The 14,321-nt window shown below is 31.7% G+C and overlaps 1 protein-coding gene and 1 long non-coding RNA gene across 3 annotated transcripts in view; one reads left to right on the top strand and one right to left on the bottom strand.

Annotated features, from left to right (window-relative positions):
- LOC145939797 (uncharacterized) overlaps positions 1–148 on the bottom strand; it is a 3,782-nt gene extending 3,634 nt beyond the window's left edge. The window contains exon 1 of the long non-coding RNA XR_014425905.1: positions 1–148. This exon is cut by the window's left edge and continues 208 nt beyond it. This is a non-coding gene — a long non-coding RNA (uncharacterized LOC145939797).
- Positions 149–3,083: 2,935 nt separating this feature from the next.
- LOC145936587 (glycogen synthase kinase-3 beta) overlaps positions 3,084–14,321 on the top strand; it is a 56,483-nt gene continuing 45,245 nt past the window's right edge. Inside the window, exon 1 of one of the 2 annotated variants that reach the window (XM_083038916.1) lies at positions 3,084–4,296. In XM_083038916.1, coding sequence (XP_082895042.1) covers positions 4,210–4,296 — 87 coding nt within the window. In that variant the 5' untranslated portion in view covers positions 3,084–4,209. The remainder of the gene's footprint in view (positions 4,297–14,321) is intronic. The other variant, XM_083038933.1, reaches the window with a different exon arrangement.

Here is a 14,321-nt window from a genome sequence, read left to right as displayed (position 1 = left end):
CGAGAATCGCGAGAGCTTATTCGCGCGCGAATGAAATCGATGCTCTGTTTTCGCGTCGCCGCTTTTTTCAAGGCCCACTTATCGGAAGGCATCATCGAACGACGATGATGCGGCGACTACTTCACGACGCACTCAGGAGTCGCCGATATTCGAAGAAATGAGCACTACATTTCACTATGTTTTATATATCACAATTCAACGACGTAGAAATCGGATCGACACGCCGAAAAACTTGGAAAATTCGCGTCGAAATCGCAACGATAATTCGATCCGCCCGTGTACATAGTAAACTCGCCCGTGCGATCGCGATTACGATGTCCGTACACGATTTCGCGACGCGATCGGATTTGTACGATAATCAAGTACGTAAACACACTAAACTCACACTCGTATTGTCGCGGACCGGCGATGAACACGCAAACGTTGATCGCGAACCGAAAATGCGCCTAACAAGAGACAGGCTTGTGCCAGTTACGGGACGCGCAGCACACCAAGGTTAAACTCGTACTGATGGAAGTCGCGGCGTACGTGCAAGGTGCGAGCTCGGAGCTCGGCTCGGCTCGGCTCGGCTCGACTCGGCTCGGCTCGGCTCGGCTCTGCGGTTCGAGCAACGACGACCTTGGAGTGCTGCACGTCCCGTAACTGGCAGGCACCAGGTTCAGCTGTTGTGTACTTTTTCGGGGTATAACATATTATTATTTTAATTTTTATAACATATATATATATATTATTTTTAAAATTAATTAGCAAATAAACTCCTTAGTCAGCTGATTACTGACAAAACATATTAATAAGATGTTAATTTGTGTGTGTTAAAATTGAATTTTAAAATAATAATGTGTTATAAAATGTAAAATAGTAATATATATATATATATAATATATATATATAAGTATATATATATATGTTGTAAATAATATATTATAATGACCTATCTGCATATGTTATATGACCTATCTCTTGTGTTGTCATTATAACATATTATATTTACGTTACAAAAATTAAAATAATAATTAAAGCGTTAATTTGCAAATTGATTTTTAAAATAATGTGTTATAAAAATTAAAATAATAATAATATGTTTTTAAATATGTTATAATTTTGACAGTTAATCAGCTGATTTCTGTCAAATAATATTGATTGATCAAGAATAAGATATTATAACATATTATTCACAATATATGTATTACTATTTTAATTTTTTACCATCTTCTTATTTTAAAATTGAATTAGCTAATTAACGCTTTAATCAGCTGATTTTTGTGAAAAAATATTAATTGAGTTTAAACAAACTTTATATTATTTTTTTAATAATATCATTCCTTTTAACATAAAATTGAATGGCTAAAAAAATCGTTTTATTTGAAAATATTTTTTACTTGATTTTTTATAAGATACTTCTAAATTAATCTGTTGTTTTCTAATAATAACAATAACAGCATAAAAATGTTGCTGAATATTAAAACGAATCAATCGAAATTATTATACAGTATTTATATATTATGCATATTATCTATTATACAAATAGGAAAAAGTGTCTTTTTAATATGTATATAAATTAATTAAGATATATTACAAAATATAATTTAAGATATACATATATATACACATATTTTCATATAATTTATATATACATATATACACTTATATTTTTATATAATTATATATATACATATATATACATATATTTATTTTGAGTGTAGAAAATTATATAAACTAAAACACAGTTGTGTAGTGATTACAAAAAGTATTGATATATGAAATAATTATTTTTAAATCATTATTTGTTTCAAGAAAGTATATTTTTCTGTCCTTTATTATTGCACAGACAAAGAAATATTTATAGAATCTTTGATGTTCTTTTCTTTTTTAGAATCATTTTAAAATACTTTAAGAAAATACTTTTGTGTGTGTGTGTGTGTGTGTGTGTGTGTGTGTGTGTGTGCTAGAATACAAAATATTGCTCATACAACAACTCTTTTTTCTCATGTCATGACAAAATATCCTAGATATTTTGTCAAGATAAAATCCGTCAATCACTGCAATAAATTCACTTTCTTTTCGGAATCTTCGCGCGATCCCTCGCGTCGCGAAGATTCGAATCGCGCGCCTCTGCGACTCGAGTCTCCGTCAGACGTCAGAGAGAGCGAATTCAAGATGGCGCTGGGAAACGCGAAGGTGTCGCCCCCTTGTCCATCCATTCGATAGAAGAACGCCGCTCCGCGCGATCACCAGACAAGGGACGGGGCGGGGTGTCGCTGACGTCACGCTCGGCAACGTCCGGCGACACTCGCCTGGCCCGATCTTGCCCGAACGGGTCAATGTCTGAGGAGGAGAGACGTCGAAAAATTCAATGGTCGGTGTGGTGTTACCGTGCTGCTGCTTAACGACGAGGCAGAAAGGTTGGCTCGCTCATCGTCGAGCATCGTTCGATATCGTCGCTGTCAGGCGATCCGCGAATCGATCGCGCCCTTTCTTTATCCGCGTCCTTCGTGTCGCCGCGCCCTCGTCGCGTCGTCGCGATATATCCAAGAGGGCTGCTACGAGAGCAGCCTTGCGTCGGTTTGTCCGGTGCCCGCGATAGTGTGTGAGAGAGAGAGAAAGACAGAGAGAGATAGAGAGACAGTGCCAATTGAACACGGGCGTTGAACGCAAGGACGGAATCGACGATGATGATGACGATGACGAAGAAGACCATCCTCGAGGAGGAAGAATCACAATAGCCTGGTTCTCGCTCCGCTACCTGAAGCAGTGGTATCAACGCAGAGTACTACGGCGATTAATAGCTGGAGAGCGGCCAGACTCCATAGTGAACAGGACAGATATAGAAAGAAAGACGGTGAAAAGGGAAGAGAGAGAGAGAGAGAGAGAGAGAGGGAGAGAGAGAGAGAGAGAGGGAGAAAGAAGAGAGAGAGAGAGAGAGAGAGAGAGAGAGAGAGAGAGAGAGAGAGAGAGAGAGAGAGAGAGAGAGAGAGAGAGAGAGAGAGAGAGAGAGAGAGAGAGAGAGAGAGAGAGAGAGAGAGAGAGAGAGAGAGAGAGAGAGAGAGAGAGAGAGAGAGAGAGAGAGAGAGAGAGAGAGAGAGAGAGAGAGAGAGAGAGAGAGAGAGAGAGAGAGAAGGAAAGAAGGGACGACACAAGAGCGAGAAAGAGAGAGACAAAGAGCGACGTTGGTGTAGAGAAATAAGTATCATCCATCCATCGCGCGGGTCCCGGGTCGCCTCTGCTCCTATCTAATACGTCGACGTCCGATGACGATGGAGAAATCCGAGCCGCGAGGAAGCCGCGGTCACGTTATATAGAGAATTCGCACCGAGTACGAACCGTCCCGAAAACATCAATCCTCTTGCCACGACATTGGCACGCACCCCTTGGAGCACTCGCTGCTAGTAGCGCCTCCCCCCCTTTCCCCCTCCTTCCCCGCCGCAGCTTATTGGCTGGCGGAGAACCGCGCTTCGGATCCGCTGCTGCTGCTGCTGCTGCATCGCGAACAGGAAGAAGAAGAAGAAGCAGCAGCAGGAGGCTAGATCATCGGTCGCCGAGAGAGAGCGCGTCAGTGTGTCGAAAAAGAGGGTGGTGTCACGATCGGATCAGTGAGAGAGAGAGTGCGGTCCTCTTCCTCGACGTGTGACGGATAAAAGAGTGTGCGGGAAATCGACATTTGTCGCGTCATTCGGGCATCGTATATAGTGTGTCCGAAGGAGGAAAAAAGAGTGGTGTTGGTGCGCCCAGTTTTTTCATGCACTACTGCTCTTCTTTCTCTCTTTTCTCTGTCCACCCCCGACCCCCTCGCTCCTTTGCCTCCCCCTCCCCCTTCTCCCCCCTCTTCGTAGTGGAAGGAAAGTGAAAGAGAGAGAGAGAAAGAGTGAGAGAGAGAGAGAAGGAAAGAGATAAAGTGCGCGCGTGAGCGCGCGCTCGCGTGCGATGTGATAATCGCGTGTGCAACTGTCATTGATGTGCCAAGTGATATCGACGACGACGACGGAGAAGACGACGACGACGTCGACGACGACCACCGGGGCTAACTTCAGACGGAGGCGACGAAGGAGGAAGAATTGCCGGAGCCACCGGCCGCTCTAACCTAGTTGCGACTAAAGGTGGAGGCAGCGGAGGAAGGGAAAAAGAGCACGCGAGGAGAGAGAGAGAGAGAGGGACGCGAACCTCCTCCGACCGAACGGCGGAGGTGGAGGCGGAGGTCGAAACAGCCCCAGAATGAGCGGACGACCGAGAACCACCTCCTTCGCCGAGGGTAACAAGCCGCCCGCGAATCCGCCCCTCGGCGGCATGAAAATCAGCAGTAAGTAACCATAACCTCATTCTTGACGATTCTCTTTCTCTGTCTCTCCCTCCTCCTATCTTATCTCTCTTTCTGCCTTGCTGAAATTTCGATGGAAAATTATTCTTACAGCTGCAGCTTTCTTTCTTCTTTTCTTCGATTTTAATCCGGATACGTCATTCGGTTTCGAGTGCACAGAGTGCACAAAGTGCAGCTGGAAGGATCAAGTGGTCCCTTTAACTGTCAAGTCTCTTCTCTCTTTATCTTTTATCTATTTAATTTTCGATGTACAATTTTTCTTTCAGCTCTATCTTTCTTGATTTTCTTTTTTTTTTTTTTTTTTTGTTAATTTTAATTCACATGACATATTCGAGTGCACAGAGTGCACAAAGTGCAGCTGGAAGAACCAAGAGTTTTTTCAACTGTCAAACCTTTCTATTTAATTTTTGATGTAAAATTTTCTTTGCAGCTGTATCTTTTTTTATTTTCTTATTTTTTTTTATTTTAATCTGAATGACGTATTCGATTTCAAGTGCGCAGAGTGCATAAAATGCAGCTGGAAGGATCAATTTCTTTATATGTCAATTGCACTTTCTGTTTTTATTTTTGCTCTTTCCTTCTCGTTCATCCAGCAATATATGTGTAATAGCATACATAATACATATCTGTCTTATTTTAAATGCGGAAAATAAGAAAGTGTGTTGAAATGAGAAAAATACAAAGTATGAAAAGCTATAGAGATCACAGATTTCTATACATTATACTAGATTAAGTCAGCCAAAGTGTGCTATAAAAGCCATTGATGTATTTCTTATTTTTATATGTATACTCGGAGAGAATTTTCTCTTAGAATTTACCCTGAAAATCATAGTAATCGTGGGACAATATGGAAAGAATTTTATGAGAATTTCTTTGATTAATATTTAGAGTACGATAAAAATAATATCTACACACTAAAATATCAAATATATTTGATTAATTTTACTAAACTGCAAAATTAATCAAACATATTTTATATTTTATTGTGATAAATATTAATGAGAGAAATTCTCATAAAATTCCTTCCATATCATATTGTCCCACGATTACCATGATTTTCAGGGTAAATTCTAAGAGAAAATTCTCTCTGCGTAGAGTTGATATTTTTCACTCTTTTATTTTTACTTCAAGATGTAAGATTTACACTATATATCACCTCTTATCGAAAGACATATCGAATTTTGCCCAATTAGTTATGACTGTCCTTGCATTAATTTTCATTACACGAGCCTTATATGTGCATATGCGCGCGGTCTAATATAATATATATAAAAGCCTGTAGTGTAGAAAGAATGTCGCAAAGTCTAAAAAGTGTAGGAAAATTTACAACTGAAAGGCCAGACTTTCTCCTTTCTCGGTCATCCTCTGTTGTTCTCATCTCGTTCCTCTATTTTTTTTTCTCTCTCTTTCTTCTGCTCCATCCACCAAATGCAGAGTCGCGCGTCTGCGCTCAGATGCTCTCGGGAAGATGAAGCGCGGTGTGAAGGGGGTGGGGGATGAGTAGAAGGAAATTTTTTTTCTTCGCTTACGATACTACACAGTTTGAAAATTTGTGTTTTCTTGTTAGAAACGGTCCCCGTTAAAATTTTTGTGTTAAATTAACATATTGCTGGTGTGTTAATTGAACTCAAATGTTAAATTATTAAAATAACTGAAAAAAAGTGTAAAAATAACACAATGTGTATTTACTTTTAATTTTACACAATAAATATGTTCGATATTATTAGTGACAAGATTTATCTGTTAAAATTTACAGAAAAAAAATGTTAATTTTACTTTATAATATAAGTGGGGATGATAAAATGTAAAATTAACAATTTTTTAAGTTAATTTTCACATTAAAACTATGTTAATTTAACACAAAATTTACTTGAAGTTTGCATTTATTTTATGTTAAAATATTAACAATAAAATTCTGTCATCATTTAACATATCCGTATTATGTTAAATTAACACAAAAGTTTCTGTGGACCGTTTGGGACATGTGATATTTGTTAAATTTAACACAAATTTTTCAACTGTGTAGGATCCATCCTTGTAATTTCCTATTTCGGCTATTTGAAATAAGCTGACGTTAAATATTTTCTGATACCTCGACGTAACGATGCCGCGAGTCGTTAAATGGAAATCGATCCCTTATGAGGTCGAGGGGGGGCGGAGTCGATTCTTTGACGTTTCCCCACAATGCTTTATGTCTATTCGATTTCTAAGCTCTTCTGGTCGAAAAAATTATGAAGTTGCAAAAGGTTGGAGATTATGGTACTTCTTCGTAACTTTCTGCATTATTGCAGAATATTTCGCTTTTAGAAGATTTCTTGTAATCTTATCATATTTTTGCAATATCTTATACGGGGACATACTGTTTTAAAACGATAATTAATTATCTGATGATACATTATGCTGTTACTAATTACCAGATTTTTTATGCAATATTCTTTTTTAAATATTTTGCATTGGAAAGTTATTTTTTATTTTTTTTCATTAATTTACTTATATGTTGTGAGAATTGGACATTAATTTACTGTATATTAATTTATGTGAATTTAATCAAGTCTCTAAATATTTTACGAAAATATTCGAATAAACTCTAAATAAAAAATTATTGCAAATTTAAAATTTTCTCGCGTGTAGAGACAACTATTTGTCTAAAACAGACGACATGTGATGTTATAATGAAACATCATGTGTGCGTGATTAATATAAAAAAGAGTTATACGTGCGGAAAATTCATAATATATAAATTTATATGTATAGAATATATAAAATAATATTGAAAATAGTTTTATTTAAAAAATATATCATGATCATAAATTACACGTATAATTATTTTCGTTGCTCACGTTCGGTCTCTTTTTGCATTGACGTAATTCGATGACCATGACTGCATTATATGCACACGAAAATCTTATTATAAATGCATTACGCTTTTGGCGAACATTTGATTTATACGTACTAATGCACATTAATCCATATTGTATTCACTGCGTGTAATGTGTGCTCCATTAAGTACAAAGGCTGCGTGCTGGCATGAGATGATGAAATAAAAGAAAGGTTTAATTTTTGAAAAATACTGTCAGAGAGAGACACGTGAGGTTTATATTATAATATTACTGACGTTTCACAAGAAACAGCATGCGAGTTTAAGATTAAAAATTATTAAAAGAAAATCTTCAGAATTAAAAAATATTGAAACGTATTAAAATTGTAAAAATAAGATTTGACATCTCACAAATGTTTGTTGAAACAAACACTGATTAATGTTAACTGGAACTTCATATGACAGATAATAATAAATATGAATAAGTAAATAATGAATGATAATTAATAATTAATAATAGATTTCAGGAAATATATGTAAGCATATATGTATAAAAGATACTAATATAATAATAGAGACAACATTAATTAATAATTGTATAAATTATTAATTGAAAAAAAATCTTCCGACTAACAATCATTAATATTTAATTTCCCATAAATACTAATATTTATTATTAATGAAAAATTGAATGTATCGCGACTAGAAAATAAAATGCAAACTAAAGTTAAACGAGTCTAGAAAATGCAAGCAATTTCTAATAAAATATTTAATATTGTTATAAATAGCCTATAGTCTGATTGTATATGTATCTAAAAAAATCTGTGATAAATAATTGCTCACTCTCGTAAAGATGATTTATATAACGGCACAGAATAAATCGTGTATCCACATATGCAGCGGACTGTGCAAGATAAACCGTTACTACCTTGAACTTGCATAATGCATGCATAATTTTCAATCGATATATACTAGATACTAGACTATACATGGAAAATCGTGTAATTCGGAAATAGATCTAAACAATTAACGTATATCTCGTATTTCATTCTATTAGACATCGAGATTTTTTGAATAATAATTTTTTAGAAGAATAATATTGAATTTGGAAATTATATTTACAATAATAATAATAATAATAATCGTGATTTTCTTAATAAAAAATTGACAAGAATTAATTTTTTATAAAATAATCTGGATTTTTTGGGGTAATATTTTCATAAGAATAATTCTAATTTCCTTAATGATTTTCTATGAATTTCTATATATATAAATTTCTATAATAGAATATACAAAACATTTTAGTCTTTTTAATAATGTGTTATAATAATTTCAATATTCTTTTTCTCTAATTTTATTAAAACGGTTATATTAGGTTAATATTATCATAAATATGACATGAAAGCTTTTTTCCAACATTAGAATTTTTGTTATTTCTTTTTATGTCTTTATTAATAAAGATACAAACTTTTGTCACAATTAATAATCTTTAGTATCTAGTGTATCGATTAAAGAAATATGTTACGATACATTTTTATGACAGTTATAAGAAGTCAAAGTTACGATATGCCATTATGTCGTTCCTGTCATAAAATGGACATAATAGACCATCAGGATTTATTAAACAGTTTGTTTATTTTATCAGTGCAAGAATCATAGGAAAAGAGTGAAAAATACTTTTTATTAATCTAATAAAACACTAATAATAGTTAATAAAAAAAACTTTATTAATCTAATAAAACACTAATAATAATAATTTTACAATATTATTTTTTAAATTTATATATCGATGTGTATGAGTTTGCACCAGAAATATATATCGTTACATATTTAAAATGCTGCTGAATGGCTTATGTTCTCAAGATATAATAAATGTCTACTAAGCTAGCTCAGTCACTTTAAAATAATCAAATAAACATGTATACTTATACGTTAATTTAACGATTTTCTGCTGTTAATTTGTTGCTTTATTTCCATTTGTTGCATCAATTTTTTATTTCGGTCTATTGAAAATAGTGGCTATTATAATTTAAAACTAGTATATATAGTGATAGAAAAAGGAAATAAATTAAATATAAAATTAAAATAAATGAAAAATATAATATTTCTTTAATGTTATGCTGTTGCTATTTAGTTACTTTGTTAATTTAAGAAAATTATTTAAAAAATGCAAATTAAATTGAATATTTCAATAGATAGTGTCTTGCTTTGTCCGATTTTATTATTCGACATTTCCAATAATATCGATTTCGATACTAGTCCCAGCTATATACTAGTCCCAACATATAATTTAAATAGATAGAGTAACAAAATTCTTCGAAAATAGAGTAACACTAATTAACAATAAAAAACATTAGATAAATATGTCTTTATTTTTTTTATGTTTGAATTTTTTCCTTTGGTATATATGCTAACCCAATCTGATAGAACAATTTTGTTAACGAATCAGATATGGAAGAACAAAATCAGAACTAGTGCAATAATAAGGCATAAAGTATACATGTTTTATTTGATTACATTAAAATGATTTATGCCAGCTTAATGGATATAATGTAATTTTTACTATGGATATAACGTAATTTACTATTCCAATGTGGATTATCTGCGAGATATTATCGCTTAAAACATGTAGCAATGATAGTAAATGGCAGTAGGTGTAAGTAGGCGACAATAATGATTCAGACTTCTATTTTAGCTTTCATAAACGCGACTCATACTTGATAAATTACTACACTACATATAACAAGAATAAATTTGACTGTCAAGTATCACTAATCGATTCAAAATTTCAATTTTTTATAATTATAATTTTAAAATTATAAATAAAATTTTTTAATTATATAATATATATTTTTATAATTATAATTATATATATATATATAAAACTTTATAATATATACACTATTATTAATTATTATGTTTTATTAATTTATAAAACATATAATTATAGAGCAGCTTAATACTTAAAAAAAAATTACTTATTTTTGAAGATAATTGGAATTCTATATTTCAAGATTTCTTTTATAATGCATAAAAATTTTTTAAATTACATTATGACATTGAGGAAATACGACAAAAATAAAGCGCGAATTTCTGAATCAGATATATTTTGTCAAGATATCGATTTGCTATATAGTGATAACGTTAAAGTAAGCTAACTAACGTTAGAAATTCCATGTTGACAACGGTGAGAGCGTGTTTCTGTGGTACAAATAACGCAATCGCATCTCTATCTTTGGCAACTTGCGCACGTTCGTAACACCTTTTAAAAATATGACCCGATCGGACAATATGTCCGATGCATATAAGCTCTAAGCTATACAGAACACGGCTGAATAATAAATAATCAGCATTTGCAATCTGCTGTGTAATGATGGCAGTTTGTGTTTAAGAATTATTTTTCACAATTGTCATTATTTGCTTATTATAAATTAATGTGGTGGAGACATCACTACGTCGTTGAAAAAGATTTAATTTTTATTATCAAATTATACACATTGATATACAAATAACTGTAGACATCTTGATACTCTTCCATTGAGATAAAATTGAAAATAAACGGAACATTTTTTTATTAATAAATAATGCTGTGAAAATGATACTATATATTATACAATACTAGAGAACAGAGTCGTATTACTCGACATAGAAAATTGTTTCCTAACAATTATCAATTAGTATATATTTTTTATTTTATTGATTGAATGTCTTATCGATCTTTGGCATAAATATATTCTCGCAAGTCTGTATTGTGAAGAAGATTTGATTACATTATTGATTTAAACATTTAGATTCTAGATCTAGATATGTTTAGGATTTAGATTAATATCCTTTTATCATATTATTAATTATTTGAGAGAGAGAGAGAGAGAGAGAGAGAGAGAAGAAAAGAAAAAAAAAAAAGAAAATATACATATTTTAGCGAATGAAATTAGTTTATTGAACGGCTCGATTTTCATAATATGTTATCATTTGATTTTAACATGTTTTAAGTATTCAAAGTTTGCTTATAAAAAATATTCAATTATATCTAATATTTTTTCTCTATATATATTAAACAAGGTATTCAATTCTAAATGACCTAATAAAATATCTGGGCAAACTGAATGGTATTAGGAAAAAAGTTTCGAATAAAAAATTATAAGGTTTGAAGGAAGATCATAACAATTTTGTTCCAAGTGGAGGCACTTTTGAAATTTGAAAATTACCTTAATTTTATTAATAGAACTATATCATATATTATATATACAAGTTTAGGACAAAAGTTTCAAAAGGGACATTATAATCTTCTCAAATCTCGGAAACGCCTGAAAAAAAGAAAATTATGCTGTTGAAAATTATTTCGCCGAAATATTTAAAATGAGATACTCTATACATAATATAATATATTAAATATTTGATCAATTATATTACTATTATTAATACTTAATGTTATTAAATAAATATTACAATATTGCACACGAATTATTTTTACTAAAATTATATTCTTTAATGTCATAATTATCTCAATTATACTTATCTATGACAATCGATTTTTATCATCTTCCCATTTGTGTTTGATCGTTCAACTATATGTCACGCTAAAACGAGTAGTACTTCCGCCCTAAATAAAAACGCCGGACACTTGATTGACTTTGAATGCATCATAATTTATTCATTTTTTTTTAAATTTAATCTGTCATGACGAAGTGTTTCTCGCGCTTCCTGTTTGTACATGAATTTTGATTTTTACATATTTATTTATTCATTTTACTAAGATTATTTTTCCTTAAAAAAAACCTGTCAATAGGGTTTTATTAATTTATTATTATTATTATTTTATTTAAGCTGGTTAATCAAAATTCATGTATAATAATCAAAATGTCAACATTTGTTTTATATTCAAAGCTTAAATTGTATTAAAAAATAAATCGTAAAAAATTATTTTTATAATTTATATCTTTCTTTTTATAATGTGAACTTTATAAATTTCGACGAAATCCTGGCGATCTTTTCACTTCGCAGTGCGAATTAAGAGTCAACTCTATTTTCTAAATCTTCACAGCTAAGATAGTCGTAAAATAGCCTATAAAATATTCGATTTTTTTTTATTGATATTTACGATCTCATTCGCTTGATTCAACTTCATTCGCCCATATATTTTCGCAAACTTTATACGAGCAATGCTAGAGAGATTTATGTATACATATGTGATTCGAGCTCGTTGTTTGCAAATAATCTTCGAGTCGAACACCGTAAACAAACACCTCTCGCGACTTAACAAATCTCATTCTACATCTTTTTTTCGTCCGAGATAGCAAACGAATATTCGCGACGATGGTCCACCGACCGATTCGATATATAAATAATCGCGGTTGATGGTTGATCAAGTAATTGCGTATTGATGCGGTTGCCAGTTGCCAGGCGGAGCGCAGAGACGGCCTCTCTTCGATTGCGCCAAGGATCGATTATCCTCGCAACGGCAGCAGGCTATTTTGACCGGAATCAAGTTCATTCCGCAGGCGATGCATATGAAACACGATCGTTTAAAAAACGATCGTATTTTATATGCATCCCGATTCCTCTTAACCTTTTGCACTCTAACGAATTCGTCTTCAAGTGACCCGATCGCAGGATCACCATACGGTTGGTAACAACGCTCTGAAAGAAAAAATAATGCTGGAATGAGATATATTGCTCTCCAAAATATATACAGGGTGTTAAAAAATTAGGCCGACAAATTTTGAAGGGAAATAGAAGACTTTAAAATATACATTTTTCGCACTATTTTTCTCTGCGACGTTTTTAATTTTATACTACATGGTACGAAATAGGAATTTGTGACTTGAACAGTAAACAAACAAATATAAGTGAAAAATTAAATTTGTATTTTAATCTTGGACAAAAAATACGGAACAAATACATAAAAGTAATTCACTCTTTTTATAGTAAATGTTCAAAAATTCCTCCATTAATTTTAATACAAAGATGACAAACTCATTTCATATCATATAATATAGTATTAAAACTAAACGTAGAGAAAATTAGTATTAACAAAAAGTGTTTATTTTGAAGTCTTCTTTTTCTCTTCAAAGTTTGTCGGTCTAATTTTATAACGCCCTGTATATATGCGCACAAGTAAAAGAAAAGGAGAAAAGAAACAATATTATTTTAGAAACTTTCTATTTTTCTCTCGCTTTTTCTTTCTTTATGTAATTAAAATCGCTGAATCATAGCACATTTAGAAAAATGTGACATGAGCATAAAGGAAATTCTATACGAGGAAAATTATTGCAATTAACTTGTTATTATTACTTGTTAAATTATTTACATTTGTACGTCGCTACAAAAATTTAAAAAAAATATTAATAAAACATAATATAAATGCGAATTTAAATTATTTAATTATATACATAGAGAAAAAATATTACATATTAAATTATATACATAAATAAATTTTCGGAATTCTCTGTTTCACTCGATCTACACATTATCTAAAGTAACCTTATAAAAGCGACCAAGTTAATAATGCCGTCTCAAAAGTACTCTCGGCTCTTTAATATCGACCACTGAAGGTCACTGTGTTAAATTCGAGTAGGATATTATATATAATGCAAGTCGAGCGTTTGATGCTACTTAGCGAACCCCAAAGTGTAATAGCCTAATGATTTCGTTCATATGACGTTTATTCCTTCCTAATATCTCTTTAGTTATTTAACAGATTTATTTTGTAAAAAAATATGACTGTTAAAATAAAGAAAAAAGTGATTGAATTTTTTTTAATCAATACACGCTATTTTTATGTACTGATAAAGAAAGCAGATGAATTTTTGACATAAAAAAAGATCTTGTGAATCAAATATGTTCTTAATAAATATTTTATTATTTGAAGCATTTACATTAAATGCAAAAATAGAAAAAAATGATTTATAGAGTTTCTGATTATGCTGATAGAATCGCAGAATATCTTAACTATTTTTTTTATATTTATTTTATGTTTTATTTATTTATTTATATTTATTTTTTATGAAGTATATTATAAAGCATTATTAATTTATAGATGCGTGTAAGATATGCTTATGATAATAAGATAATAATATATGTTAAGTAATATAATGTTATGTTGGATAAATGTGACATAAAAAACTAAAAAAAAAAAAAAATTACAAGAATTAAAAATAGTTACATAAAGAATGCAGTCAAATAAAACAC

Source organism: Prenolepis imparis, unplaced genomic scaffold (genome assembly GCF_030444845.1).
Source record: "Prenolepis imparis isolate NDT839.2.m4 unplaced genomic scaffold, iyPreImpa1.0 SCAF_1, whole genome shotgun sequence".
In the NCBI taxonomy this organism is placed as follows: Eukaryota; Metazoa; Arthropoda; class Insecta; order Hymenoptera; family Formicidae; genus Prenolepis; species Prenolepis imparis.
Note: the sequence above shows the minus strand (reverse complement) of the source record. Positions and strands in the feature narration are given on the sequence as shown.